This window comes from Zalophus californianus, chromosome 6 (assembly GCF_009762305.2).
Source record: "Zalophus californianus isolate mZalCal1 chromosome 6, mZalCal1.pri.v2, whole genome shotgun sequence".
NCBI classification, from domain to species: domain Eukaryota; kingdom Metazoa; phylum Chordata; class Mammalia; order Carnivora; family Otariidae; genus Zalophus; species Zalophus californianus.
This window is the reverse complement of record NC_045600.1, coordinates 37040288-37068070: the sequence shown is the minus strand read 5'-3', so window position 1 is coordinate 37068070 and position 27783 is coordinate 37040288. Positions and strand designations below refer to the sequence as shown.

Below are 27783 nucleotides of genomic sequence, written 5' to 3'. Positions count from 1 at the left end.
TGTTAACATGATTTTGTGCTAGTCCTCTGTCTTCCTTAGCGTGACTTAATTTTTCCAGGACTCTCCTGCCCAGGCAAATGGTTTGCTTTTTCATCATAGGAACTTCCCAAAGACCGATTAACTCTTCAGTAGAAAGCATAAACAAACAGTTCATGCCCTAAGGTTCTTTGAATTCTTTGCCTCAAAATCCTCACCTTGCTGTTTCTACCAATCCTGAACTGTTGTATCATGATTCTCGAACTTTACCCAATCCTAATTTTTGACTTGAAGAAGAATTAAAGGATGTTAAATAGGGTGGCCATCCATACACTTTCCTCTGAGTGTATTGGTGAAAGTCAAGTATGGGTAAACCACCAATGTAATCCTCAGTAAAAATATAAATGGTTTTTGATTGTTATTAGAATCACTAACATTGTTAAGGTACTTTCTCAAGCAGAGAAGAACTGGAAGGTATAAAGGATTTAAAACTGTAGCTGAAGTTTTTTTAAGCAGACACTAAAAAAACCTATGTCTGAAGAGAAGGTAGAATCACCCCAAAGACAATAAATGAAGATTTCGTCACAGTTAAAGTCTCCTGCTCTTCAGAGCAAGGAAAGTTACCAGGATAAAAAGGGGCATTGCATAATGATAAACCGGTCAGTTCTCCAAAAAGGTAATAGCCTTAATTAATGTATATGCACCTAACAAGAACATCAAAATATGTGAGGCAAAAGCTAGTAGAACTACTAGGAGAAATAGATAAATCCACTCTTATAGTTGAAGACTTCAATGCCTCTCTATCAGAAATGGTCAGATCTGGCAGACAGAAAATCAGTAAGGACATAGTAGAACTCAACAGCACCATGCATCAACTGGACATAATTGACACTGATCAACTATTTTATATAAAAACAGCAAAGAAAACACATTCTTCTCAAGCTCACATAAAACATTACCAAGATAGAACACATTCTGGGCTACAACACACACCTTAACAAATTTAAAAGAACAGAGGTCATAGAGTGTTTGTTTTTAGATCACAATGGAACTAAGCTAGACGTCAACAACAGAGAGATAGTTGGAAAATCTCATAATACTTGGAGACTAAACAATGTACTTCTAAATTAAAAAATGAGTCAAATAAGAAATGTCAAGAAAAATTTTTAAAGTTTTTGAACTAAATAAAAATGAAAATACAATGTATCAAAATTTGTGGGATGAAGTGAAAGTAGGGCTTAGAGGGAAATTTATAGCTTTAAATGCAAATGTTAGAAAAGAAGAAAGATCCAAAATCAATAATCTAAACTTCTACTTTAGCAAACTGAAAAAAGAAGAGAAAATTAAGTACAAAGTAAACAAGAAGAAAAGACATAATGAAAATTAGGACAAAAAAAAATTCAATGAAATTGAAAATAAGAAATCATAGAGAAAAATCAACAAAACCAAAAGCTTGTTCTTTGAATAGATAAAATTATTAAGATTCTAGCCACACTTACTAAGAAAAAAAAAAATAGAGAAGACACAAATTACTAATATTGAGAAATGAAAGAGAGAACATCACTACATAGACATTAAGAGAATAGTAACAATAATAGTAATAGAGGGGCGCCTGGGTGGCTCAGTGAGTTCAGCAGCCAGCTCTTGATTTTGGTTCAGGTCATGATCTCAGAGTCCTGGGATGGAGCTCCACATTGGGCTCCAGACCCTGCGCTCAGCAGGGAGTCTTGAGGATTTCTTTCTCTCTCTCTCTCTCTCTTTCTCCCTCTCTTGTAAATAAATTAAATCTTTTTTAAAAAAAGTATTAGAATACTATGAATAACTCTAGAAGAAATGGACCAACTCCTTGAAAGATACAATCTGCCCAAATTCACACAGGAAAAAATAGGCTATTTGAAAAGAACTGTATCTATTAAACAAATCAATTCAGTAATAACCTTCCAAAATAGCCCCAGGCCCAGATGAGTTCATGGGTGAATTCTACCAAATATTTTGAAAGAAATATACCAATTTTCTACAATCTTTTCCAGAGGTGGAAGTAGATATGATACCTTCTAACTCATCTTTTAGAATCCAGAATTACATTACTACCAAAATCAGACAAAGACATTATGAGAAAAGAAACCTCAGACCAATATTTCTTGTGAATATAGATGCAAAAATCCTCAACAAACTATTGCAAATATATAATATAGCCAACAATATATAAAAATAATTATACAATATGGCCAAGTATGATTTTTCCTAAGTATGCATGGCTGGTTTAACACTCAAAAATCAATTAAGATAACCCATAACATCACAGACTAAAGAACAAAAATCACATGATTATACCAATAGATGCAGAAAAGGCACTTAATAAAATATAATAATCATTCATGATAAAAACTCCCAGAAAACTGGTAACAGAGGAACTTCCTCAACTTGATAAAGAACATCTATAAAAAACCTACAGCTAACATTATAATCACATAAATACAGATGTATATGAGGAAAACCACAAAATTCTGATGAAAGAAATCAAAGAAGAACTAAATAAATGGAGTGATATCCCATGTTCATGAAGAGGAATACTTGATATTGTCAAGATGTCAGTTCTTCTCAGGGTGCCTTAGTTAGTTAAGCTCCTGATTCTTTTTTTTTTTTAACGTTGGCGGAGAAAGGGGAACCCTCCTACACTGTTGGTGGGAGCACCTGATTCTTTTTTTTTTTTAAGATTTTATTTATTTATTTATTTGTCAAAGAGAGAGAGAGACACAGAGAGAGACAGAACACAAGCAGGGGGAGATGCAGGCAGAGGGAGTAACAGGCTCCCCGCTGAGCAAGGAGCCCGACGTGGGACTCGATCCCAGGATGCTGGGATCGTGACCTGAGCCGAAGGCAGACGCTTAACTGACTGAGCCACCCAGGTGCCCCATGAAGTGTCTGATTCTTGATTTCAGCTCAGGTCATGATCTCAGTGTCCTGAGATCGAGCCCACATTGGGCTCCATGTTCAGCAGGGTGACTGTTTAAAATTCTCTTTCCAAGGAAAAAATAAAACAAGACAAAATCAGAAAGGGAGACAAGCCATAAGAGACTCTTAAGCATAGGAAACAAACTGAGGGTTGCCGGGGAGGGGGGGGGGGACGGGATAACTGGGTGATAGACATTAAAGAGGGTATGCAATGAATGAGCACTGGGTATTATATAAGACTGATGAATCACTGACCTCGACTTCTGAAACCAATAATACATTATATGTTAATTGAATTTAAATAAAAATAAATAAATTTTAAAAATAATAAAACAATAAAAAAATTCTTTCCCCCCTCTCTGCCCTTCCCCCCACACTTTCTCTCTCTCACTCTCTAAAATAAATAAATCTTTAAAAAAAATGTCAATTCTTCTTAACTTGATCTATAGTTATAAAACAATCCTGATCAAAATCCCAACAAGTTATTTTGTGGATATCAATAAATTGATTCTAAAGTTTATATGTAGAGAAAAAGTTGTGAATAGCCAACTCAATATTGAAGGAGAAGAACAAAGTTGGGGGCAAATACTACCCAACTTCAACATTTGCTTTAAGTCTATAGTAATCAAGACAGTGTGGTGAAAGTAGAGACAAATAGATCCATGGGACAAAACAGAGAGCCCAGAAATAGACCCACGTAAATATAGTCAACTGATTCTTAACAAAGGAGCAAAGGCAATACAATGGAGAAAAGATAGTCTTTTCAACAAATGTTGCAACTGGACATCCAAATGAAAAAAAAAATCAATCTAGACACAGACCTTAAATCCTTCATAAAAATTAACTCAAAATGGATAACAGACCTAAATTTAAAACACAAAACTAAAACTTCTAGAAGATAACATGGGAGAAAATCTAGGTCACCTTGATTTTTCTGATAACTTTTTAGATACACCAAAGGCATGATCCATAAAAGAAAAAATTAATAAAATGAACTTCAGTAATATTAAAAACTCTGCTCTGTGAAAGATACGATCAAGAGAATGAGAAGACAAGCCACAGACTGAGAGAAATATTTGTAAAAGACATATCTCATAAACGGCCATTACATAAAATATACAAAGAACTCTCAAAATTCAACAAGGAGAAAATTAAAAACTTCATGAGCAAAAGATATGAACAGACACTGGACCAAAGGAAATACTGATGGAAAATAAGTATATGAAAAGCTGTTCAACATCTTATGTCATTAGGGAATTGCAAATTAAAACATTAAGGAGATACCACTACACATTTATTAGGACAATCAAAACCCAAAACACTGACAACACCAAATGCTGGTGAGGATGTGGATCAACAGGAACTCTCATTCACTGCTGACGAAAATGCAAAATGGTACAGCAGCTTAGGAAGATAGTTCAGCAATTTCTAACAAAATTGAACATAATCTTCCCATATGATCCAGCAGTTGCATTTCTTGGAATTAACCCAACTGAGTTGATAACTTACTCCTACACAAAAACCTACACACAAATTTTACAGCAGTTTTATCCATAATTGCCAAAACTTGGAAGCAACCAACATCTCCTTTAGCAGAAAAATAAACTGGTATATTCAGACAATCTAATATTATTGAGCTCCAAAAAGAAGTGAGCTATGAGCCATAAAAAGACATGGAGGAACCTTAAATGCATATTAAACATGAAACAAGCCAATCTGAAAAGGCTACATACTATATGATTCCAACCATATGACATTCTGGAAAATGTAAAAGTATATGGACAGTAACATGATCAGTGATTGCTAGGGGTTAGGGGGGAGGAAGGAATAAATAGGCAGACCACAGAGGATTTTTAAGGCAGTGGAAGTATTCTGTATAATACCGTAATGGTGGATACATATCATTATACATTTGTCCTAAACCACAGAACATACAACATGGACTTTAAGTGATAACAGCATGTCAATGTAGGTTCATCAATTGTAATAAATTGTAATAAATGTACCACTATGGTGGGGGATGTTGGTAATGAGAGAGGCTGTCCGGGGGGGAGGGGGGAAGTTGGCAATCTCTGTATGGAAAAGCTCTGTACCTTCCTCTCAATTTTGCTGTGAATTTAAAATTGGTCTTAAAAGTAAAGTCTATTATCATCTATGCAAACACACTGATAAGAAAAATCAATCAATTCCAAGGTGGACTGGACAGTGTTTCTATGGATTTAATCTAGGAAGATGAAATCTAGGAAAACTAAGAAAAAGAAATATTAAATATTAAATAATCCCTACCTGTACCACTCAAACATTATTTTAAATTATCTGTAGGCTTTAATGAAAAAGTAATGGCAACCAAATTGTATTAAATAGCAATTTCTAACATGCTATATTTGGTAGAGGGTCTGAGATTCAACAGAAGGGAGAAAAAGAGATCAGAAGCTGAAAAAGTCACCAAAATCTACAAGCATAATTAGCTTCTTTAATTTCCAATTCTTGATTTGATGGCTAGATAAGAAACAAAAAATATGCAATCTAAACAATGTATACTCAAACACAATAATTCATGTGGCAGCTTCACAAGCATAATCTGCAAAAAAAAAATAATTTAGAAATCATTTTCCATAAATTTCAGAAAACTAAAAATATTTATATATTTCAACTTAGCAATAGCTGTCCCATTCATTTTGTCCCCTAAAACAATGCAAAAGTGATCTTTTCCCCATTTCAATTTGTCATGACCTAGTTTATCATGTTTACCACTTACTAATACCACTCACTATCCTGTGTATCATGTTTCCTAAGTTCACTTACACTACCAAATGGTACATTATCTTCAGCTGCCATATCTTTCTCTGATGCCCTATAATTCAGTTCTCAGTTCCCCCTAGCCTCCCAGAAATCAGGTTCTGAGGACCACCCAGAGCTGCACTCATCTGCACCTACAAAAGAGCTTGATTCTATTCCTTGGATTCCTAGTGACAACATTTTTACCCTGTGTTATGGTTCCTAGGAAATCTGCATTACTTCTTCTCAAACATAACACTTTCCTTTAATGCATGCTGCCTTCTGTGCCTAACAGCTCTTACAGAATCACATATCCAGTTCGTGAATTCCTAGTAAATCAAATTACATTCAGAGAGCACATCAACTGAGACAATCATAAAAATAAAGAGTTATTAAGTCATGCACCCGCATCACGTTAAAGGATTAAACTGCTACTTTCAGATTCATACTCTCCTTCCCAAGCCACCACCAGCGCACTTCATCATTCTTAAGTTTTATGTCATTGTACAATTTACTAAAACCTTGCTAACACTTCATTGCTTCAGGTCAGTGAGCCACTGATATGCACTAAGAGTAATAAAGGATTATCAAGGAGATGGGCCACATTCTTCACCATCACAAGGCTTATAATCAAGCTGAGGAAACAAACATGCACAAATGAAATAATAATATCCCCTCAGATATGCAAAATTTTGCAAGCAAAATTCATTCATATCTCTATTCCCATTTGTTCCTTATAACCACCCTGTGGTGTAAGTAATTAGGTATACCTTTCCTTTTCTTACAGACACAGAAACTGAGAGGCAGAGTAACCGTCCCAAAGGCTCACAACAAACATTTTCTAGGGAAGGCATAAGACCCCAGATCACACAACAAATGGTTATAGTGCTCATGAACACACACAAAGCAACAAAAGAAAAATAACTTTATTTACATTAATGTGTACTCAGGTACATAAATGAAGATAAAATACGATGAAGATATTCATTACAGTTGCTTGGAAATAATCATTTTTTAAAAAACAAGAGGCCCAAAATGGAGTCACTTGTGCTAAGCCCATGTCACCAAACCAAGACTTAACACCAACTTAATTGCAGTTTCAGCCTCTCCCAAGAATGTAATCTTAACCAGTCCATCTGGAATTACCTGGTCAGCACTAGTGAGGTAACCCACCTGACAGAACCCCTGCCTTCTAAAGGAAGGTGGCCTTGCCTGAAATAACCCACTCTTTGCTAATAATGTCCTCGTCTTGCCCCCTTCTGTCTATAAAAGTCTTCTATTTTGTACAGCTCCTCAGAGCTCCTCTCTGTTTGCTAGATGGGATGCTGCCCAACTCATGAATCATTGAATAAAGCCAATACGATCTTTAAAATTTACTCAGTTGAATTTTTTTAACATAATGTAGGAAAGTTTCCCTGAAGAAGTATGTTCCAGAAAGTTGGATGTCATGTAACAGATAATACAGAGCCGACCCACAGGCACTGAACCAGAAGGAAGTCAAAAATGCATAAAATAATGTGAGCAAAGAAACTGGTAGACATGTGGATATATCTAAATAAGTATTGAAATTAAATAAGACAACAATATAATAGTTAAAAGGGAAAGTTAAAAACAACATAGAAGCAAAATACAAGACAATAATAATTTGAAAGATCAGAAGATGAACAGAGGTCCTTGAATTAATTAGGAGAAGGGTAAAGATACTAATAAGCCACATATTGATGCTAAAAATGTTAAGAGTAATCAATGAGGGGCTCCTGGATGGCTCAGTCGTTAAGCGTCTGCCTTCAGCTCAGGTCATGGTCCCAGGGTCCTGGGATCGAGCCCCGCATCGGGCTCCCTGCTCAGCGGGAAGCCTGCTTCTCCCTCTCCCACTCCCCCTGCTTGTGTTCCCTCTCTTGCTGTGTCTCTCTGTCAAATAAATAAATAAAATCTTTAAAAAAAAAAAAAAAGAGTAATCAATGAACAGAAAAACTTCCAAACTAGTGGAGGGAATCCAGGAGATGAGAGAAAAAAATCCAAAAGATGGAAGAAAAGAAGAAAAAGGAAATAAAAACAGAGAAAAGCAAAGAAAGGCATTTTAAAGTAGAAAAGAATGTGCTCAAGTAAATCAAAATGCAATTAATCTCGATAAATATACATAGATTAAGCTTGTCAGTTAGACTCTCAGAATCCATATACTATCTTTAGAAGATACAGCTAGAGTATAGTAATCTCTAATAATAAAATTTAAAATATAGAAATATATATACCAAATACTATATGAAAGCTAATTCAGCTCTATTAGAATCAAGCCAAATAGACCTTAAGCAAAAACAATCAATAGGGACAAAGAAAGTGAGAAAATAATGTTGAGGAAATCTCCCAGACAGGATAGCAAAAATAGAAAGTGCTGGAAAATAGGAGAGAAGAGAAAAAGAAAATTAGAGGACTAGTCCAAAAGATACAATATCTGAATGAAAGGAGCTCTAGCAAGAAAAAAAAAAGTGGGGGAGAAGGGTGGAGATAATCATCACAGGAAAAAGAAATTAAGACATAAAACGTGCTTCTCCAGATTGAAAAGGGCCACCATCAGTGCCCAGCCAAACTGATGAAAACGGACCCCCACTAAGGCATATCATCAGAAAGATTCAGAACCCCGGGTTAGAGAGGATACATCAAACTTCCAAAAAGAGCACAGGTCACATGTAAAGGGTCAGAAATCCTAATTATCTCTAGCCTAGAGTATTATAGTTAGCCAAAGTCAATCATGTGGCAGGGGGGAGTAAAGAGAGATTTGTTTAAGAAAATGATGTTGATCAAATATTGCTCGCACCAATGTAATGAGAGAAGATGTAGACAACTGGCAGAGAGCTTAGTGTTTGAATTAGTGATAAGTACAAAAAACTAAGCAAACAATAAATCCAGCTATTTATCAACTCTGAGGAAAGTGCAGAAAAACAATCATAGCATGTTTAAGGTTCCACCATAAGTAGCATATTTGTAGTCATAATGATATTTATTGACCCAAAAGAATGATATACCTGTATTGTGAAAATGAGGTGATGAGAAGAGTGCATGGACATAGTAAGGGCTAGAACCTCAAATCTCAGTCTTTGACTGAGAAGTCAAAGACAAGGCCTAAAACTGAAAAACCAAGAGGTAGGTACATAATCTTGTTGTTTGCTGACGTGGAAGCAAATAATAAAAGAATCCCCTAAACAATTTGAAAGTGGTTGCCTCTGAGGCCTTTTTTTCTTTTTTCTTCAAAATGAGATACTGTCAGTCATTCTTCATAGAAGTTTTACCAACTTATAGTCCCTTGAGCAACGTATGAGTGCCCGTACCATCACTTTATCAGTTCGGGTCCCCTACGGAGTGCTGCCAAGTCAGGGTTAGAGGTGTAAGTTTTACTGAGCTAAAGGTCTGGGAAAGATAAGGGAGGAGGGAGGGGCCTTCAGACCAAAATGCGGGTCTCACGTGAGTGAAGGGGTATGGGGTAGAAGAGCCTCAGACCACAGTACAGGTAAATGGGGAGCCCCAGAGCAAAAGTTACTCAACAGAGGAGTCCTGCATTGAGAAGGACTAGACTAAATTATAATATTGCCCCCACTCTTAATTATTGGCTAAAAGTAGCCTTGGGGAAATATGGCCTCAGTGTGTGAACTGCAGCAGATGAGAAAATGCAGCAGTTGTCAGTCACACACACACACAAAAAAAAAGCCTGGGGGCTGGGGGGATGGGTTAGGCCGGTGATGGGTATTAAGGAGGGCACGTATTGAATGGAGCACTGGGTGTTATACGCAAACAATGAATCATGGAACACTACATCAAAAACTAATGATGTAATGTATGGTGATTAACATAATAAAATAAAATTTAAAAAGCCTTTATTTATAGCATTTTAGGCTTTCTAAGTGTAAACACTCCCATTGAGGTCAGTTTCAAGCTACTAGTGTGACAGTGTAATGACTCACCAAATGAATGCTGAGTTTGGAAAAGATGCTAACAATTGGCTTTCCCAAACCAAGAGCAGGTTCCAGGAAGCTATGAACTGTGCTCCAGACATCAGGTTTCCATGAAGGATGAGCTAAGCAGTGCACCTTCTTAGCTACTATACTCACCAACCTAGTGTGTTAACAGAGTTTTCACTGCAACACTGTGCTAAGTGAAAATGGTATGTCGGTGTAGTTTGTAATTTTACTCTGCATTTTACTTAATATGCATGAGGCTGAGGATCTCTTGTTACATTTATATATTATGTTAAATGCGTTTATTATTTTGTAACATATTTAGTGTATTTTCTATGAGCTGAGCCAATCTTTTGATTACTGTTATTAAAATCCTTTTATGCCTATGTTCTAAATAACTGAAATCTTAATATATTGATCTTAATATTTTAATTCATATAGTAAATGAAATACAAATACTGCTTATCATCTCATCATATTTCACATTTTCAAAATTAACTCCTTTCAGAGTTAATTCACCCTTCAGAGTTATTCACCCTTCCAGAGGGTAAATAGGAAAGAAATAAATGTACCTTTATTTTTTTCTCTTTTTTTTATTTTTTTATTGTCATGTTAATCACCATACATTACATCATTAGTTTTTGATATAACTGTACCTTTAAAAGCAAGTGTAAATGGAATCTAACATTAGGAAACAATTTACTATAATTCCTCCTTTTTCTGTAATTTTTAAAGTAACGTATACAGCATCAAAACACCATATCTACACTTAACTTTCAGGGAAATCGTTTTTTTAATATTATTAAAGTTAACTGAGCATAGAAATTTTATGGGGAAAAAGTCACTGAATAGTTTCTATCTACCTCCCAACATACATAGAGTAACAACAACAATATAGTAGAGAATTTTCCATCTGAGCAGTCTACAAGGACAGAGTAGAATCTTTAGGGAAATTAAGTTTGTAATATTATCATTATGAACACATTTTAATAATAGATGCATTCTATATTGACTCATTTTTACATTATTAGTTGAGATTATTGGTTGCATCCTATCAGCTTGCTATAGCAAGTTGGAAATCATCCACTATTAAGTTAAAAGCTACGAAACTCTGGATGAAGTGTTCTTTTAAGATATTACACATTTTTAGGGACACCTGGGTGGCTCAATTGCTTAAGCATCTGCCTTCAGCTCAGGTCATGATTCCAAGTTCCTGGGATCGAGTCCCACTTTGGGCTCCTTGCTCAGCGGGGAGCCTCCTGCTCCCCCTGCTTGTGTGTGCTCTCTCTCTGACAAATAAATAAATAAAATCTTTTTTAAAAAAAAAGATTTTACACATTTTTAGTATTCTTTTTAGATTAATTTTTTTAGAGAGAGAGTGTGTGCAAGCAGGGGGAGGAGCAGAGGGAGAGAGAAAGAATCCTCAAGCAGACTACCCGTTGAGTGCAGAGCCCGATGCAGGGTTCAATCCCAGGACCCTGAGATCATGACCTGAGCTGGAACCAAGAGTTGTCTGCCCAACCAACTGAGCCACCCAGGTGCCCCCCACATTTTAAGTATTTCTAGTTGTGCAGGTAATACTGAACGAACAGGACCTTGAACTAGACCAGACATCAGAAGTCATCCAATATAGTCTCTAACCACAAATGTACTTAGACAAAATTTAAAACAAAGGCTATAAAGAAGAAACCAAACAGGCAAAAATTTGAGGATTTTCCATAAAAGGTTGTTTTTTTTTTTTTCATGTTAATTCAAGCACTGCTACCATTTTTATCTGGAAAGAAGGAGTCAAAAGATCTATGGATGCAAAGAATGCTACTGTTTTCCAAAGAAAATACATCTATTTCATCTCTCTTAATCAATTACCTAATTCATAACTGTATTTGACGCCCAAATGCTCTGCTTTTCTTCTGTTCCACCTCCTCCAACCACAACCTCCACTTCTTCAAACCACAACTTCGAACCACAACCACTGTTTTAGTAATTGGTATTATCAACCAGAAATCAAGAAGAAGAAGCAGATGAAAATTAAAGTCATTGAATATTATAATTTACAGCAAGTAGGGTGAAGGCTGAAAGTGGTGGCTAAAAAGAAGTTTGGATTGGGGCACCTGGGTGGCTCAATCGTTAAGTGTCTGCCTTCGGGGGGCACCTGAGTGGCTCAGTCAGTTAAGCGTCTGCCTTTGGCTCAGGTCATGATCCCAGGGTCCTGGGATCGAGCCCCTCATCGGGCTCCTTGCTCTGCGGGGAGCCTGCTTCTCCCTCCCCCATCCCCCTGCTTGTGTTCCCTCTCTCTTGCTGTGTCTCTGTCAAATAAATAAAATCTTTAAAAAAAAAAAAGTGTCTGCCTTCAGCTCAGGTCATGATCCCAGGGTCCTGGCATTGAGTCCTGCATCAGGCTCTCTGCTCAGCGGGGAAACTGCTTCTCCCTCTCCCACTCCCCCTGCTTGTGTTCCCTCTCTCTGTCAAATAAATAAATAATAAATAAATAAAATAAATAAATAAAATAAATAAAATCTTAAAAAAAAAAAGAAGTTTGGATTATCTGTAAACTCCTTTTATCTTAATTTTCTCAAAACATACGATCCACAGTACTCAGAAAAAAAAAAAACTTACCTCATCCACATTTTCAAAGGCATTGATGATGTCGTAAGGTAAACAAGACAACAGATCGATCACAAACCAAGTTTTCAGATAGTTCATCCTTATCAGCTTGGGGTCAGAAATGACCTCTCCACCAGGTCCCACAAAGGTCGTGTGAAAATTTAAAACAATGTCAACCAGAAAGATAACGTCCACCACACTGTCCAGCACCAGCCAGGCTATGTTGTTCTGCTTCGTTTTGAAGGAAACGTTATAAGGAACCATAATGGCGGTGTAGAAGGTAAGAATTAAAATCACCCAATCCCAAGTAGTTTTAAAAGCACAATAGTGTAAAATAATGTGTGGTGGCGTCTTTGGCGCTTCTTGTTTATACTGAGGAAGGATATCTGATCCCAGCTGAAGAACCTAAAAGAGAGACAATGTGTATATAAATGACTTGAACATCTTTGCACAGTTAGTAATGAATTCAAACTTACTGGAAGTCAAACCACAGCGAATTTTTCATGACTCCTGGTTTCAAGACCAGTCAGACCCTAAGGTTTTGTCTCCCTCTTCTGAGTTGTACCAAAGTTTGTTTAAAGGAAGTTAATCTTTCTGCTGTTCTACCTGGCTTTCTCTCCAGGGGCCAACTGTTGGTTCACAAACTGGCCCCCAAACACCAAGGGCAAGGAGAGAACAAAGAAAAGGGCAGACCACTCCAGATCGTTAGGTGGCAGTTTAATAAGCAAGGGGACATACTTACAAGGCTTGTCACAGGAAATGGTAAGACAAGTAGACCTCCGCACCCACCTACCAGAATCTTAAAAGCTTAATAGATACCCTAACTGGATCCAGTCACATACACAGTCCAAATGGTCTCAACAACATCCTACTCTTTCAAGGCTATGTCCTTGAAAATGGCTCCCACTGTGGGAATGGTTGGCAGAGTGTATATTCCAAGGACCAGAATGAGGAGCCTCCGATTGCCTGGGCCCAGTTCCGGGGTCAGCCAGCAGTCATATACTCTCAATAACTTCCTCCAACACCAACATTGATCCACAGCACGGCTGGACGTCCACTTCTGGGATTGCTTTCTGTACACTCACTTGCAAGCCTGCCTAAAATCACACATCTCTGATTGTCCAACAGTTATTTGGGTGACTCACCGTTATCCATTTTTCACACATATTTAGCACCTCAGGGAGCATAACTTTGATTCTGATGGCCTCGCTGAACCCCAGGACCACACTGTTGGTGATCTTGCTGTTGAGTGGGACTCAGCAAGGGCCCTAATGAGCGGCATAGTGATAACAGGGTTGTAAGTGTTATAGCCTGCTTCTTCCTTTTCTCCCTTCAAACAGGACTTAAAGAATTGTGTTTCCTATCCAGATGCATATTTGCTTTGGAAAAAAGAAAATGCTAAATACTCAGGTTTGCTTCTCCATAGCTTTTTGACAGATGGAAAAATTTCACTGCAAGGTTATCTGAACCTTGACTTACTCTAAGCAGGTCTAATTAAAGAGACAAAGGGAAAAAGCAGATGACAGAGCAAGAGTAGAGGCCTGGGCACTGCTGGGCAAAAGTAACAAACACAGAGTTAGCATTGCTTTCCAGGACTTGGAAACTGTGAAAAGGAGTTAAAGGAATAGATCAGAGAGCTCTGTTCCATGCCATCAATGAAGGTAAGGCTAAGTAAATCTATGTGTTAAGGAATTTGTAAATGGGACTTTGATAAATATTTCCAGCAGCTTTGTCATCTTATATACCCAAGTGTTCATCATCTCTAAGACTAATGGGATCCAGAAGGTAGCAGTCAAAAAGTTATCATAAGGTTATAAATGCATTAAATATTTGAATATAAGAATAGACATAAACAAAAATACCTATTAGCACATAACTCATACACCACAAAACAAAACAAATATACTAGCACTTCTTGAAACTCGACAATTATCCTGAAAAGTTTCTCTTGTGCATAGAACTTACATAACTGAAAACTAAGTTTATAATACCCATTATTAATATTTGAAATGTGAAAAACATCACTACTATTCTCAATAGTTGTGTATTATAACTATTGTTGTTTGTTTGGGGGCTATCAGAACTATTTAGAAAGATTTTTATGTATTTATCCTCATTATCAGTGCCCCAGCCATATTTCTCCCATAAGGCCTTAGATTACTTAGCAACAAATTTTCCTACCAAGAATGTAAGCTTCATGTTGGGATAGAGCTTTATGCAGACAGAATCATACATAATCATGGCTTCTCTTTCTCTTTATAGCCACTGATCTATCCATTCCAATTTCACCGTGTTAAACATGAAAATTTTCTTCATAGTCAACGTTAATATTTTACCATCTATATTTACACAGCCTATAGCTGAAGCACAAAGAAATCAGACTAAGAAAATAAACTCAAGTGCCAGGGTGCATTTATGACCTTCATGGGCCCTAGGCATTTTTGCCTTCCTGGACCCCTTTCTCCATAAAAAAAATAAAATAAAATAAAAATTGCATTTTACAACTGCCTTGTTACAAAGAAGAATAAATTATTATAAATCCAACTTTTTTACCTAAAAGTTCCATTTTTCCTTCTACTGTTAATAGAAATTCGGACATCCCATGGACCCCTAAAAATGCTATGGTCCCACACACTGCTTATAGACAAGTTGACCCTGCTCAGCACGCTGGCAGAACATAAGATGTCTTCTCTAGAGATGGAATTGGATCACTCTTGAGGTTAGTATTCCTTAAATCTGGCTACAAACTAGAACCATCGGGAGAAATTTTTTAAACGATGATATATACTCATACCTAGAAATGCGCCCCCACTGACGAAAAATCATCTTGTGCGATCTATGTTTCCAAAACCTTTCCTGAGTGATTATAATGTACAGTCCAAGGTAAAACTCTTGTCTGATATTTCCTTAGACATTCAGGACCCAGCTCTTCAGACAGTGACTTGCATATGTAAAAGGTTCCAGAAATGCTAGGAGAGGGGGAGGAGAAGCCGGCAGAGAGATAGAGGAGGAGCATGGCATCAACCACAAAGGGACACTCATGCTCACACTTTGATCTCTCTCATATGCAGAGCACGACTTTAATCTTCACTCTGACTCTGGGGCGCTTTTATAAAGCAGTGAGTAACAATCCTTCATTTTTGTTGCTAGTCCACTTGTACTTTGAGAAGTGATGAGTCTTAGGTGGAGGGGGATGAAAACACATTTTCGGATTATTTTTGTACCAATACAAACACGTTCTTTCTCTCTGAATATCTGAGAGCACTGACACTGATAGAATCAGAACCAAGGACATGGCATTGGTACAGATATTTACCTTCACCCCTGTAAAAGTGAAAAGCTGAAGCCAGTCAGCAGGAAGTCAGTTCTTGTGGACAACTGATGAACTACCTACAAGGAGACCCAGATCTTTGAAACTGGGAACTGGTTCCAAATGTAGGTGTCCCGATGGCATTGTGATAAAATTTATATGTCTTGGAAAAAGTGAAAACCTGAAGTTCAACAGCAAATCCAAATAGTCAGGTTGAACAAATTATATGACTCTGAGTAAAATTTTTGAAATGATATCCTTCTGCTAACTTGTTGCTTCTTTTGGGTCCAACTTTGGACTAAGCGCACATGCAGACAAAATACCTTTTGAAAAATCTCATTATTTCTTCATGTTCTCTGAAATCAAGCCTATGACCTGACAGAAAACAGTTTTGTATTGGAGTCAGGTTTGTGAATTAGAGATGACCAATAAGGAACTATCAATAATCCAAAGGCGATGCAAAAATAAAATAAAATCAGATGGGAAGAAACAGGGGTGAAATTTCCTCAAAAATAAAAGTAAAAAATCACGTGCTATTGAGGGGAAAGAAACTTCCCACTTGATGCAGAAGGAAAAAACCAATGAATGTTTCAGGGTGCAAAGGTAAAAAATTTTCCTCTCTATGGTCCCCTTCCTCTGTTTTTGCCCAGTTGTACAACGGAGAAAAGAAAAACTCTGAATAAGGTATTGTTAAGACCCAGAAGGAATCATGACTATGAAAGTCAGCAGTCACAGAAACATGTCCCTCCACTTCAGCTTGATTTGTAGAAAAAAAGGGACAACTCAAGGGAGAAAAGAAAGCTTTAAAATCAAGTAGTACTTTATAACAAGCATCACTGACAAAGGAAGTTGTATCTAATAGCCTGCTTTAAATCTTGTCCTAATTGCATATTGTTTTTTAAAATATTGTGATTATTATTATTAGTTAATATTTAATTATGTTAATGTCTTGCCTGGGCTTTTAAAAACCTGATTGCACATCTAAGTATTAATCTCTCCCCAGGCTAACAGTGCTATTTAGAGCAAAAAGCCTTCTAAGTCCCCTGTTAGCTATGATCCAAGAAAAATCCAGAGTCCTCCAAATTCAAGGAACAAACTTTACTTCCACACCCTCTCCAAACCAAATTTAATATCTGCCACTAGTTTAGAAAGTTACTCTGGAGCTCTTCAACTCCCTTTTCTCCAGCAGAGCAAACTGATGAACATATATATTTAATTTCATCTTTCTCTTCTTTGGGAAGCTACCTCAGAATATTTTGTGAGTGCCCACTAAATGCTTAGCCAAGCTTTTGTAGTTGAGTTAGCTTTTGGCATCATTCACACCAGGAAGACAAGTGATGATTACAGAAGACACATGAACAACAAAGCTTTTAGCAGCCCTGGAGTTCTGTCCTCAATTCCTTTTCTCTCTGGTTTCAATATACTTTCTCTGGGTAACATCATCTAGTCCTAGGGCACCAAGGCCTGAAATTCAGACCCAGATATCCCTCCAGAGCCAGACCCAGAAATCCCTCTGCCTTTTTTCTTTTATTATTATGTTATGTTAATCACCATACAGTACATCATTTGTTTTTGATGTTTTGGGTACATCAAAATGATTAATTGTTTGTTGTGTAACACCCAGTGCTCCATGCAGAACGTGCCCTCCTTAATACCCATCACCAGGCTAACCCATCCCCCCACCCCCCTCCCCTCTGGAAGCCTCACTTTGTTTCTTAGAGTCCATAGTCTCTCATGATTCGTCTCCCCCTCCGATTTCCCCCCCTTCATCCCTCCGCATTTGAGGCATCTCCACTCGGATTTCCTGTCAGGCACTTTAAACTTAACATGCCCAAAACTGAACTCATTCCCGTTGCCCCCAAACCTTCTCTTCCTTCTATTTGTCATTTTATTAGCCACGGTACTATCTATCCAGTTGTCTTTGACTCATCCTCTTTTTCACATTCAATTCTTATCTATCAACGAATGTGTTGACTCTAATCTTGGAGTGTCTGCTATCTGCCCATTTCCATTTCCGGTTTCCTTGCTTAAAGCCATGGTCAATCTAGCTCATTTACTCTTAGGTTTTCTTAACTAGTTTCCCTATCTACCCATTCAACACAAAGCCACTAGGTTTTTAATCATTTTTGATTAAATCCCTTTTGGTAATCTGATGAAATCTATGGACCCCTTCTTAGAATCAAGTTTTTAAATTAATACAAAAAAACATGGCATTGCAAAGAAAACCATAGGGACTGATCTCCCTTTGAGAGGTTTCTCTAAAGCATAAATGTGATCATATCATTCCCCTGGCACATGGGACACCAACCACCACTGTTTCACTCTACATGACTTTAACCTTTCCTTCACCTGACTTCACCGACACTGAACTCATACTCAAAGTCATCATAGTCTCTCATCTCTGAGCCTTTGCACATGCTGGTCTCCCTGGAAGAAATGACCTGCATCTCTTCTTTACCCATTTCTCATATTTTTCCTTCAAGATTCACTCACCCCAGGTATCATCTCACTCAGGTAAGCCTCCCTAGAGCCCCAAGTCTAGGTAAATGCTCTTGTATGTGTTCCCACTGCACTCTATCATCCTATTTATCATATCCTATTGTCAGTTTCTTCTGCTTGATCTTTAGTTCCTTGATGGTAGAGCCCATTGCTTGTTCATCTTCACATCCTTTGTAAAGTATCAGGCACAGAGAAAACTCTCAATGAGTGTGTGCTGCATACATAAATGGATAAAATGAGTGAACTTCCTATCTCATTTACTCAAAGAAAACCTCACCCTCTACAAATACCACTTGGGATGTCATGAACTAGTTTCTCATTTCAAAAATACGAGAAAATAAAAAGAAACATTTAAAATTTCTATAATTCCATAAGGGAAAAATAATTAGAAGATAAGTACTTGTAAAATAATACCCAGAAATACCTACATTAAATCATTTGGGGGGAAAACATGTACCACCACCACCATCTTGGGAAGGAAGGTTAGTCTCCCACTTACTTCAGCTAATCTTGAATGTTTGTGGACCACCTCTGTTTTATTCATTGGCGTGAGCTGCTGCAAAACACTTCGGCTATTTGTCAAAGCCCGCGTCAATCGGGCAAATTTTGTCCAACCTTAAAAGTAAGGAGAGAAAATCTCAGTTTTTCACATATAATGAATATGAAACCCAACATTCTTGCTAATATTCAAAGGATCTAAGAAATAGCACAACATCCAGAACTAATAAAAACTATCAATCTAAAGCATTTTATTTCTGCATAAACATCATCACATTTCAAGTGTAGCTATAAAGTAATGAGTAATTTTTATATGTGACCTTTGTGTCTTGCTCATATCTATTACATAGTCTCAGTAGCCAAGTTATAGCTGCCCACAAAATTCTGTGCTCCCCCTTGCATTATATAGATTTGTTACTGGAACACAGCTGCCCAGCCATGAATACACTTCCCAGCATTCCTTGCATCTAGCTATGTCCATGTCCCCAGTTCTCATCAATGGAATAAAAGCAGAAATGAAGTATGTCACTCCTACACATGTTCATGCCGCAACATAAGAAGCAAGTGAGACTTCTTTACACTTTCTTCCTCTTTCTACGAGCTGGATGCAAGTGACAACAAGGCCCCGGGGAGAGGTACTGAATCAGTGCACAGAAGATTGCCATATGCCAAGGATCACCTGCCTTGGACTGTAAAGTGAGCAAGAAATAGCCTTCTGTTGTGTTAAGCCACTGAAAGTTGGGGGTTGGGGTATTTATTATAGACTAATAAAAACAGTTCTACTGTGCCTTGTGTGCAGATATATACACATAAGAAAATGAAGCCCAATTTTGACAAATCTCACATATTATGGTTCCTATCACACTTCCATCTTTTCCTGTTACATAGAAAAATCTTATTTCTCTCTTAACAACTACAGTGATAGCTAAAGATCCTTCCTTAAATATCTAGAATCCCTAATATTATTTTCTGAAAGAGTAGTAACTTTAACTTCTGGGGGAAAGGGATGTGAATTTAATGAGAAAGAAATTTCTTCTGAGGGCTCCTGGGTGGCTCAGTTGTTAAGGATCCGCCTTCGGCTCAGGTCATGGTCCCAGGGTCCTGGGATTGAGCCCCACATTGGGCTCCCTGCTCAGTGGGAAGCCTGCTTCTCCCTCTCCCACTCCCCCTGCTTGTGTTCCCTCTCTCACTGTGTCTCTCTGTCAAATAAACAAATAAAACCGTAAAAAAAAAAGAAATTTCTTCTGAGGCCTCAAATTCCTGTTCTTAAAATAATTAATTTCAAGGAAATGTGAATAAGTAGAGCAAACTAACCATACTCTGGTCCTATCTCAATTATCCTTTCTCTACATATCCCAAAGACTCTAATTTATTAAAGAGTCCATTAAGACCATGTGATAATTTCTATGCTAGTGCCCCTAACTAGGTTATTCGTCACATAACGCCTTAACAAGGAAAACTCCTGCTGGACCCAAGGAAAGACAGTAATGGCAATGATGAAATTTCAAACAATGTGACAAAAGATGAAGGAAGAAATCCTGGACAGACACCCGTCAAATGTCTTTCAAACTATACTAGGTAGATAACATCATACTTTACTACCATTCTTCAGGCTAATTCTGACTTCAGTTAAGCTTTGTATTTCCCTACCAATTCAGCTCCCTCTATGGTATCCAGCAAGTAGATTAGAAAATAGGTAAACTGGCATCAATTGGTAGAAGGTCCTTAATTCTTAATTAATGGACTTTATCCTAGTGACTAGAAAGAAAAAAAAAAATGTTAGGCCTTGAGAATTGTATGTAACCCTAAGGCTAATCCTGTGTAATGTGCTAAAAAAATTTTTTAAAAAAGGAAGCCCCAGATATGCCACCAGCTCTCTAAGAACTTAACATCAATGTAAAAGACCAATATGCCATCTTTATCACCAATCTAGACTCTTCTTCTGAGGACTAGACCTATCTAGTATCTAATCAGCCATTAGCCACCTCTTACTAAGATATTCTATAGGCATCTGACACTCAACATGTCCAAAATTGATCTCATCATCTTCTCCCTCCATCTCCAACTCCGCATCTTTCATGTATTCCTGGACTTGGTGAATGGGCCCATGATACTTCCATTGCCCAAATTAGAAACTTGAAATTTACCATCCTGCTTCACTATTATCTCCACATCCACATATCCAATCACTTCTAAGCCTTATAGACTATAACTTATTAATAAATACTCAAGTTGAATCTCCTCTCTCCATCTCTATATGTCAGTGTATCATCTTCCACCCGAGCCTCTTAAAGACTATACTCTCTTATCTGCTCGCTGACCATATACTCCCCAAGCAACTCTCTACATTGCTGCCAAAGTGCTTTCTAAAGCACACAACTGGTCCATGCCCTTCCCTTATTTCAAACTCTCTAAGAGACCCCCGGAAGTCTTCAGTATAACATTGCATATCCTTGGTATATAGGTCATTTAGTTTCTGATCCCAAAGATTGCTCTGCATTCATCCCCTTCTACTTATTCATATATACTCTGTATTCCAGCCCTACTAAAATCAGTAGCAAATTAAAAGAAAAGAATAAATTTAAAACTAAAATTAAATCTACTAGGAATTCTCTGTACACCCCATGATATTCAGTGCTTCCAGGCTTTCATGCATTTACTGGCACCTCCAGACTCAGTTAAAGCATTATCTCCTTCTGGAAACTTCTCTGATCCACTCATAAGAGAGGTACACTCCTCTGTGCTTGCACACCATAAACTATATACCTCACACGGAACGAGCAACACTAATGCAGTTGTTGATTAACATGTCAGTCACTCTCACTATTGTTCATCTCTCCATATTCAGCACTTTATCAGGGCCTGGCCTAAAACAGGCCATCAATTAATTAAGACTTATTTTTAACTTTAAAAATCAGATTTAAAATAAGCCCCATTTTGTTTTATTATCATTGGGTTTCGTTTGGTTTGGTTTTGCTTTGTTGGGTAAAAGTGGTAAGGGTATCTTCAGATGACAGTAACAATGTTGGCACCTGAAATATTTCTTGTGATCATTTCTCTTTCTTACTTCAACTGGATTTATAATTGCATTGAATATTTCTAGAAACTTACAAGGCAATGTTATACTTATATATAAGTGTGTATATATATATATATATATATATATAAGCTTCATTTTCCTAAGACAAGTGATGTAACACATCTTAGTACTTCTGAGTACTGGATTTAGAAAGAAGCCCATTTTTATTCCCAGAGTTCAATAAGGTTTATGCAGAAAATATTTTGAAAAAAATTAAAAGAGATATTGAAGGAATAAATTCATTGACATATGGAAAAATACAAATCATCAAATGGCATGCATTCTCTCATTTCCTAGGATAATGGCCAGGGTTAGAGCTTTCTTAGAACTGTTTCAGTTCTAAACAGTTAGCATTTTTTTCAAGACCCCTATACCACCCCTTTCTCCTCACTCTCAGATTACCTTGTCAAATGTTATTGAATAAACAGAAGCCATAAGAAACATAATAGATAGCCCTCAATTTCCCTTCTGTCCCCCCATCTCAAGACCCACCTGTATGGCACTGATTCTTGCCTGCACCTTTATCATCTCAGAGTAGTAGACATTTGCTCTTTTCTGATCATGCATATGTTCTATTCATGAACATTTAAGTAGTTTCTAGATTTTTCACTATCACTAACAACACCACAGTGAATTTCCTTATGCCTATCCCTTTGTGCCCTTGAACACATTCAGAATTGCCTATGTTATTAACTAAATTAGTTCATTTGATCTGTCACCAACCCCCACTATACAGTCAAACTTTGAAAAAGTAAAGCAGCCATACTGTCTAGGTCAGAGAAAAAAGACACATCAGCAGTTCTAACTTTTCCCAGTGATACATTTACTGATCTCACCTTTACAGAGACCTCACTGGTGTAACTGATTATTCAGCACAGTTCGCTGATGTTACTTAGATGTGGTCGATATGGGGTAATGTGAACAGACAGCTGACTATGAAGAGCCTAGTACTTGCTCTACGAGTTGTTCATGGAATTATGAGAACATTTGTTCTCCTAAAAGCTCAGGATGCCATCTCCTTCTTAATAAAACATTAGTTTAGCTCTACTGGGTTGCAATTAACCTCTTTGTCATGCACTGCCTAATCTTAAAAATAAGAGGAAGTCACAGAGGCAGTTAAATCAATCTATTAGACTGCAACACAAGATTCTAATCTATACGAAAAAAGCTTAGGTAAACAATTATACTCTTGGCCAAAGAGACTACATGGCATAATTACTCATATTTCATCTGTTGTTTCCTCTCTAAAGAAAACCACTGGCTTCCCACAGGGGAAGGTTGCTATTTTTGCTGTTGCTTCATTCTACAAGAATTTTTTGTCTCAATTATTGGCATGAAGATGCCATAACTATTTGGCACAGGATATTTCACACTGTGAGTGGCTTGGCAGTTTTGGCATCTGTTTGAAAATACCGTACAGGATAAATGGGCAGAGATTCTGGCCATCTCTTTTAGAACACATATGGATAATCAACGAAATGGATTTCTTGGCTGTAATTTTTCCCCTTTGTATTATTACAAATGATGAATCAGGTACCATTGACTGATTATCTGAACAACAGTTCCAAGACCTCAGTACCAGGAACAAAAGATAACAAAAATGCTTTGCCCCCTTGAATTATTATCAGTAAATTTCTTGGTTCAAAACAGTTCAATTCTGTCAGAATCAGAGTGTTCTCAACATGTGCTTAATTGCTGTAGGAAAAAAGGTGAGCAGGGTATTAATGTGGCCAAACCACAATAATAAGTTTCCACTGGAAAGGATGAGACAGCATGGTGCAATAGAGAGAACATGGGATTGGAAATCGGTCACACTTTGCATGTCAGCATCTTCAACAGTAAAACAGAGATAATGATACTAATTTTCAGAATTATAGGAAAGAGCAATAAAGAACATAAAGTTCCTGACATATAGTAACTACTCCATCAAAACTGGATTCCTTCCCCTTCGATGGTTTTTACTACCATCCATCACGGTATAAGTCAGAGGTATCACTGACATCACTCAGTGCCATTCTTTTTAAAGGAAAAAAAATCAATCTAGAATGAAGTTTTGGTATTATAAGATTCATTGTGAGGAAGAGGCGCACTCAGATTGGTTGACTGTCATCACATTATAGTTACTATCCCAGATACAATTTAGAAATAAAATTCAGAATTAGCCTTTACTCAACTCTTTCAACCAGGTATCTGAGTTTCTTGGTAAAAATACCAAAGCAAGTAGGAAATTGATGTCAATTCCAACCTTGGCAAATCCTCAAAGGACTTAGGCCTTTGCTCCAATCACTGGCCCCTTTTCACATTAAGAAAGTCAAATGTAAAGTGCTGAATAGCAGTGGCTATGGGGGCATTGTTTACTTGTTAATAATCTCAAAGGGAAACCTTTCAATGTTTCAACCATTAAGTATGATATTTGTGTAGATATCCTTTTGTGTAGATGCCCTTTATCAAATTTATTGTCTTCTAACTCGAAGAAGAATTGAAGAAGAAGAAGAAAAAGAAGAAGAAGAGGAAGAGGAAGAGGAAGAGGAGGAGGAAGAAGAGGAGGGATAGGGGGAGGGGAAGGTAAAAATACCTTTGCTCTGGGATTAAAAGTTCCATTCTGGCCTGCGAAGGTATGGATTCACTTGTCTATTCTGTATCTTAAAATATATTTCCTATGTCCTAGGTAGAACTCTATTACCTAAGTATTTCTTCAAATTTTACAAACACCCTCCATCTCCTCCCTTGCAACAGCCTCAACTCCCTGATCCTTTGCCCTGATTCTTTTCCATTCACTCACCTTACCAAATCCCAACTCTGGTTAAATCCAACTCTTCATTACTTCTTCATCTATACACCTTTGACTAAACATGGATAGAGTAAAACAATAATCATACTCATGGATGCTAGTGGAACTCATGATCACTAGTCCCAAGCAGATCTTAGTGTTCAGCAAACCTACCAAATTCCCTTTGCCATCTCACTTCTCCACCCTCTTAGATTACCATTTCATACCTACTTCTCTCTCACCATACCTTCAATACTTCTTCATCTCCTTCACCATCCTTACTCTCAGGTGATAACCATGTTTTTTATATTACTGAGAAGAGCAATCGGAAGAAAACTTCCAATATATATTTACTTGTTTGTCTCCCCTCCCCCCATTAGGATGGGAAGGAACTGTGTTATCTCCAGGACCTAGAATGGTGCCTGCACCATTCTGTATACCTAATCAGCATTTTGGGTTGATGAAAAAAAAAATCAGTAAAATAGATAAACAAGGGGAACAAAACTCTCCTACAAGAGTCATAAGAAGGCTCATGTTAAGTAACTCTGGTGCCCAAGGTTAAATTAAAAGTAAATCTACCATCTCCCAGTTCATTGTTCTAGACCCAAATCATTTTGATATTATGGTGTTATCACAAAATCTCCTCTGCTCTTTCTCCAAAAGTTCCAGTCGCCTTTATTCAACTTAAGAATTTGAGAGACATATTTTTTCTGCCACGATTTCCAAACACACTTTGCTATACTTCTACCTTCACAGAGATAGTAGGATGATTACTTAATGTCATAAATATTTTATTTCTATTGAATTTTTCATATTAATTTTACAGCTCATTTGAACAATAGAAAGTAGCTCATATAACAGCATTCGTAGTTACATTGTGCAATACTTTTTTCAGTGATCTGTTACGTATTTGAAAGGTGTGGAAAAGTCTAAAAATACAAGTCTGTTTAAAATAAGCTCTTCCCCTACAAATTCTGGCCCTGGAAAGAGATAGTCTTCTCTAATGATTTTCACAATGGGGTCTGATTTTCCCTGCAAATTCTAATTTACATGCCTATCAAGCACATAGTTCAAAATCAAATGGTCTGAGTTGTTTGGAGTTTATTCAAATGCCACTTTTTTTGTAAGAATGAGTTATGCATTTAAAAGATTTTGCCTGATGAAGAACTCTGAGTTTCTGATGTAAGGATACAGGGATGGAGGAGTAGGCAGATAAATGGAAGGGCAATAACTTGAGAAATAAAAGTCAATGCTCAATATTAGCACCTTTTCCCCAATCTCACTATAAAATGCTGTCAATTTTTAGTTTCCATAAATAGACTCCATATACTGACACCATCAATGTTTAGCATATCAAAACTGAGAATGTACTGTAGGTATTCTCCCTAACCTCAGCAATGTCATGAAATCACTTAAAGAGAGAGAAAATAATATTCATCAAATATAAATATAAATATTATTTAAGGGAAAATACTGTGACACGAAAGCTTTTTACTCAGTATTACTGTCATTCAGTGTGAAAGCAAGAGAAATTCATCCGAAGAATGTTAGGGCACAAATCATATAAAAATTACTTATCTTTTATTTAAAAACATATTACTTTAAGATATAGTCAGCTGTTAACTGGAGGTTTTTCATAGATGTTCCTTATCAAGTTGAGGAAGTTCCTCTCCATTCCTACTTTGCTAAGAGTTTTTACCATGAATGGGTGCTGGATTTTGTCAAATCCTTGTTCTATGTCAAATGAAATGATATGATCTTTCTTTTTTTAGCCTGTTGAAATAGTAGATTAGTGATTGATTTTTTTCATGTTGAACCCACTTTGCATATGTGGAATAGATCCCACTTGGTTGTCATGTAGATTCAATTTTTGTTGAGTATTTTTATATGAATATTCATGAGAAATATTGGTCTATAGTGTTCTTTTCTAGTAATGTCTTTTTCTGGTTTTGGTATGAGGGTAGTGCTGGTCTCATAGAACAAGTGAGGAGAGTTCTCTCTGCTTCTATTTTTGGAAAAGATTGTAGATTTGCCAAAAATGAAAAACAGAAACATCATGGTGTTTCTTTGTTTTGGAAGTTTATTAATTATTAATTAATTTTTAATAGATATAAGATGATTTAGGTTATCTATCTCTCCTAGTGTGAGTTCTGGCAGTTTGCTTTTCAAAGAAATGGTCGTTTCCCCTAAATTATCAATTCAGTGTTTATAGAGTTGATCAAAGTATTCTTCTATATGCTCTAATGTCCTTGAGATGAGTTGTGATGGCCCTTCTTTAACTTCTAATATTGGTAATCTGCTTCTTCTCCCTTTGTTCTTGGTTAGCCTGGCTAGAGGTTTATTAACTTTGATGATCTTTTTAAAGAACCAGCTTTGAGTTGTGGTGATTTTCTCTAATGTTTTCCTATTTTCTAGTTCATTGATTTCTGCTCTAAAGTTTCTTATTTCTTGTCTTCAGCTTGCTTTCACTTAAATTGCTCTTCTTTGTCTCCCTAAGGTAGAAGCTTAGGGTTTTAATTTTATATCTTTCCTCTTTTCTCATATATGCATTTAATGTGACATACATTTTGCTCTAACCACTACTTTTGCTATATCCCATTAATTTGATAATTTGTAATTTCATTTTCAGTTACTCAAAATATTTTTCTAATTTATCTTCAGGCTTCTTCTTTGGCCCATGGGTTATTTAGAAATGTGTTAATTTCTAAGTATTTGGAGATTTCTTAGCTATCTTTCTGTTATTGATTCCTAGTTTAATTCCATTGTGGTCTAAGGACATGCCTTTTAAGATTTCTATTCTCTTAAATTGGCCAAGGTGTGTTTTATGGCCAGAATGTGATCTATCTAGTGAATATTCCACGTAAGCTTGAGAACACAAATTCTGTTGCTATTGGATGGGGCACCCTGAATTTTAAAACAAACAAACAAGCATTAAACCTAATACTATTAGAAAACTATTCTATTTTTAAAAACAGTATTTAAATTCATCCTAAACCTTCTAGACACTGGGTCTATGAGTAAAGGTAGAAGAACAGGTAGAGTAAGTCCAAAAGTGAATATTCGATCTTCCAGGAGATGATTTAATACACACATTTTCAGAAACATTCACAAATAAATTGTTCCATGTTATACTTTAAATGGTTTACACATTATAAAATTTTCCTCTTATAATTTGATGTTAACCAAAAACTGACCAAGTATAATATATGTGAATTCATATGCAAGGAATAAACCTATAAAATTTTTCTATAATTATGATTACAGTTGGAAAAATTAAACTTTCATGCCAGTTTTTTTAAAGAGGTAAGAAAAGGCAATGCCAAATGCAAAGAGGAAGATTACATTTTTAGTCTCCTAAGAGATT

At 36.7% G+C, this 27783-nt stretch overlaps 1 protein-coding gene across 1 annotated transcript in view; it reads right to left on the bottom strand.

The window, feature by feature from the left end:
* The window catches only part of KCNH5 (potassium voltage-gated channel subfamily H member 5), a 305062-nt gene that overhangs the window by 223553 nt on the left and 53726 nt on the right, over positions 1-27783 (bottom strand). The window contains exons 5-6 of the mRNA XM_035728053.1: positions 18572-18687; positions 12276-12668 (exon numbers count right to left, since the gene is read on the bottom strand). Of these exons, the coding sequence (XP_035583946.1) occupies positions 12276-12668; positions 18572-18687 (509 nt within the window). The remainder of the gene's footprint in view (positions 1-12275; positions 12669-18571; positions 18688-27783) is intronic.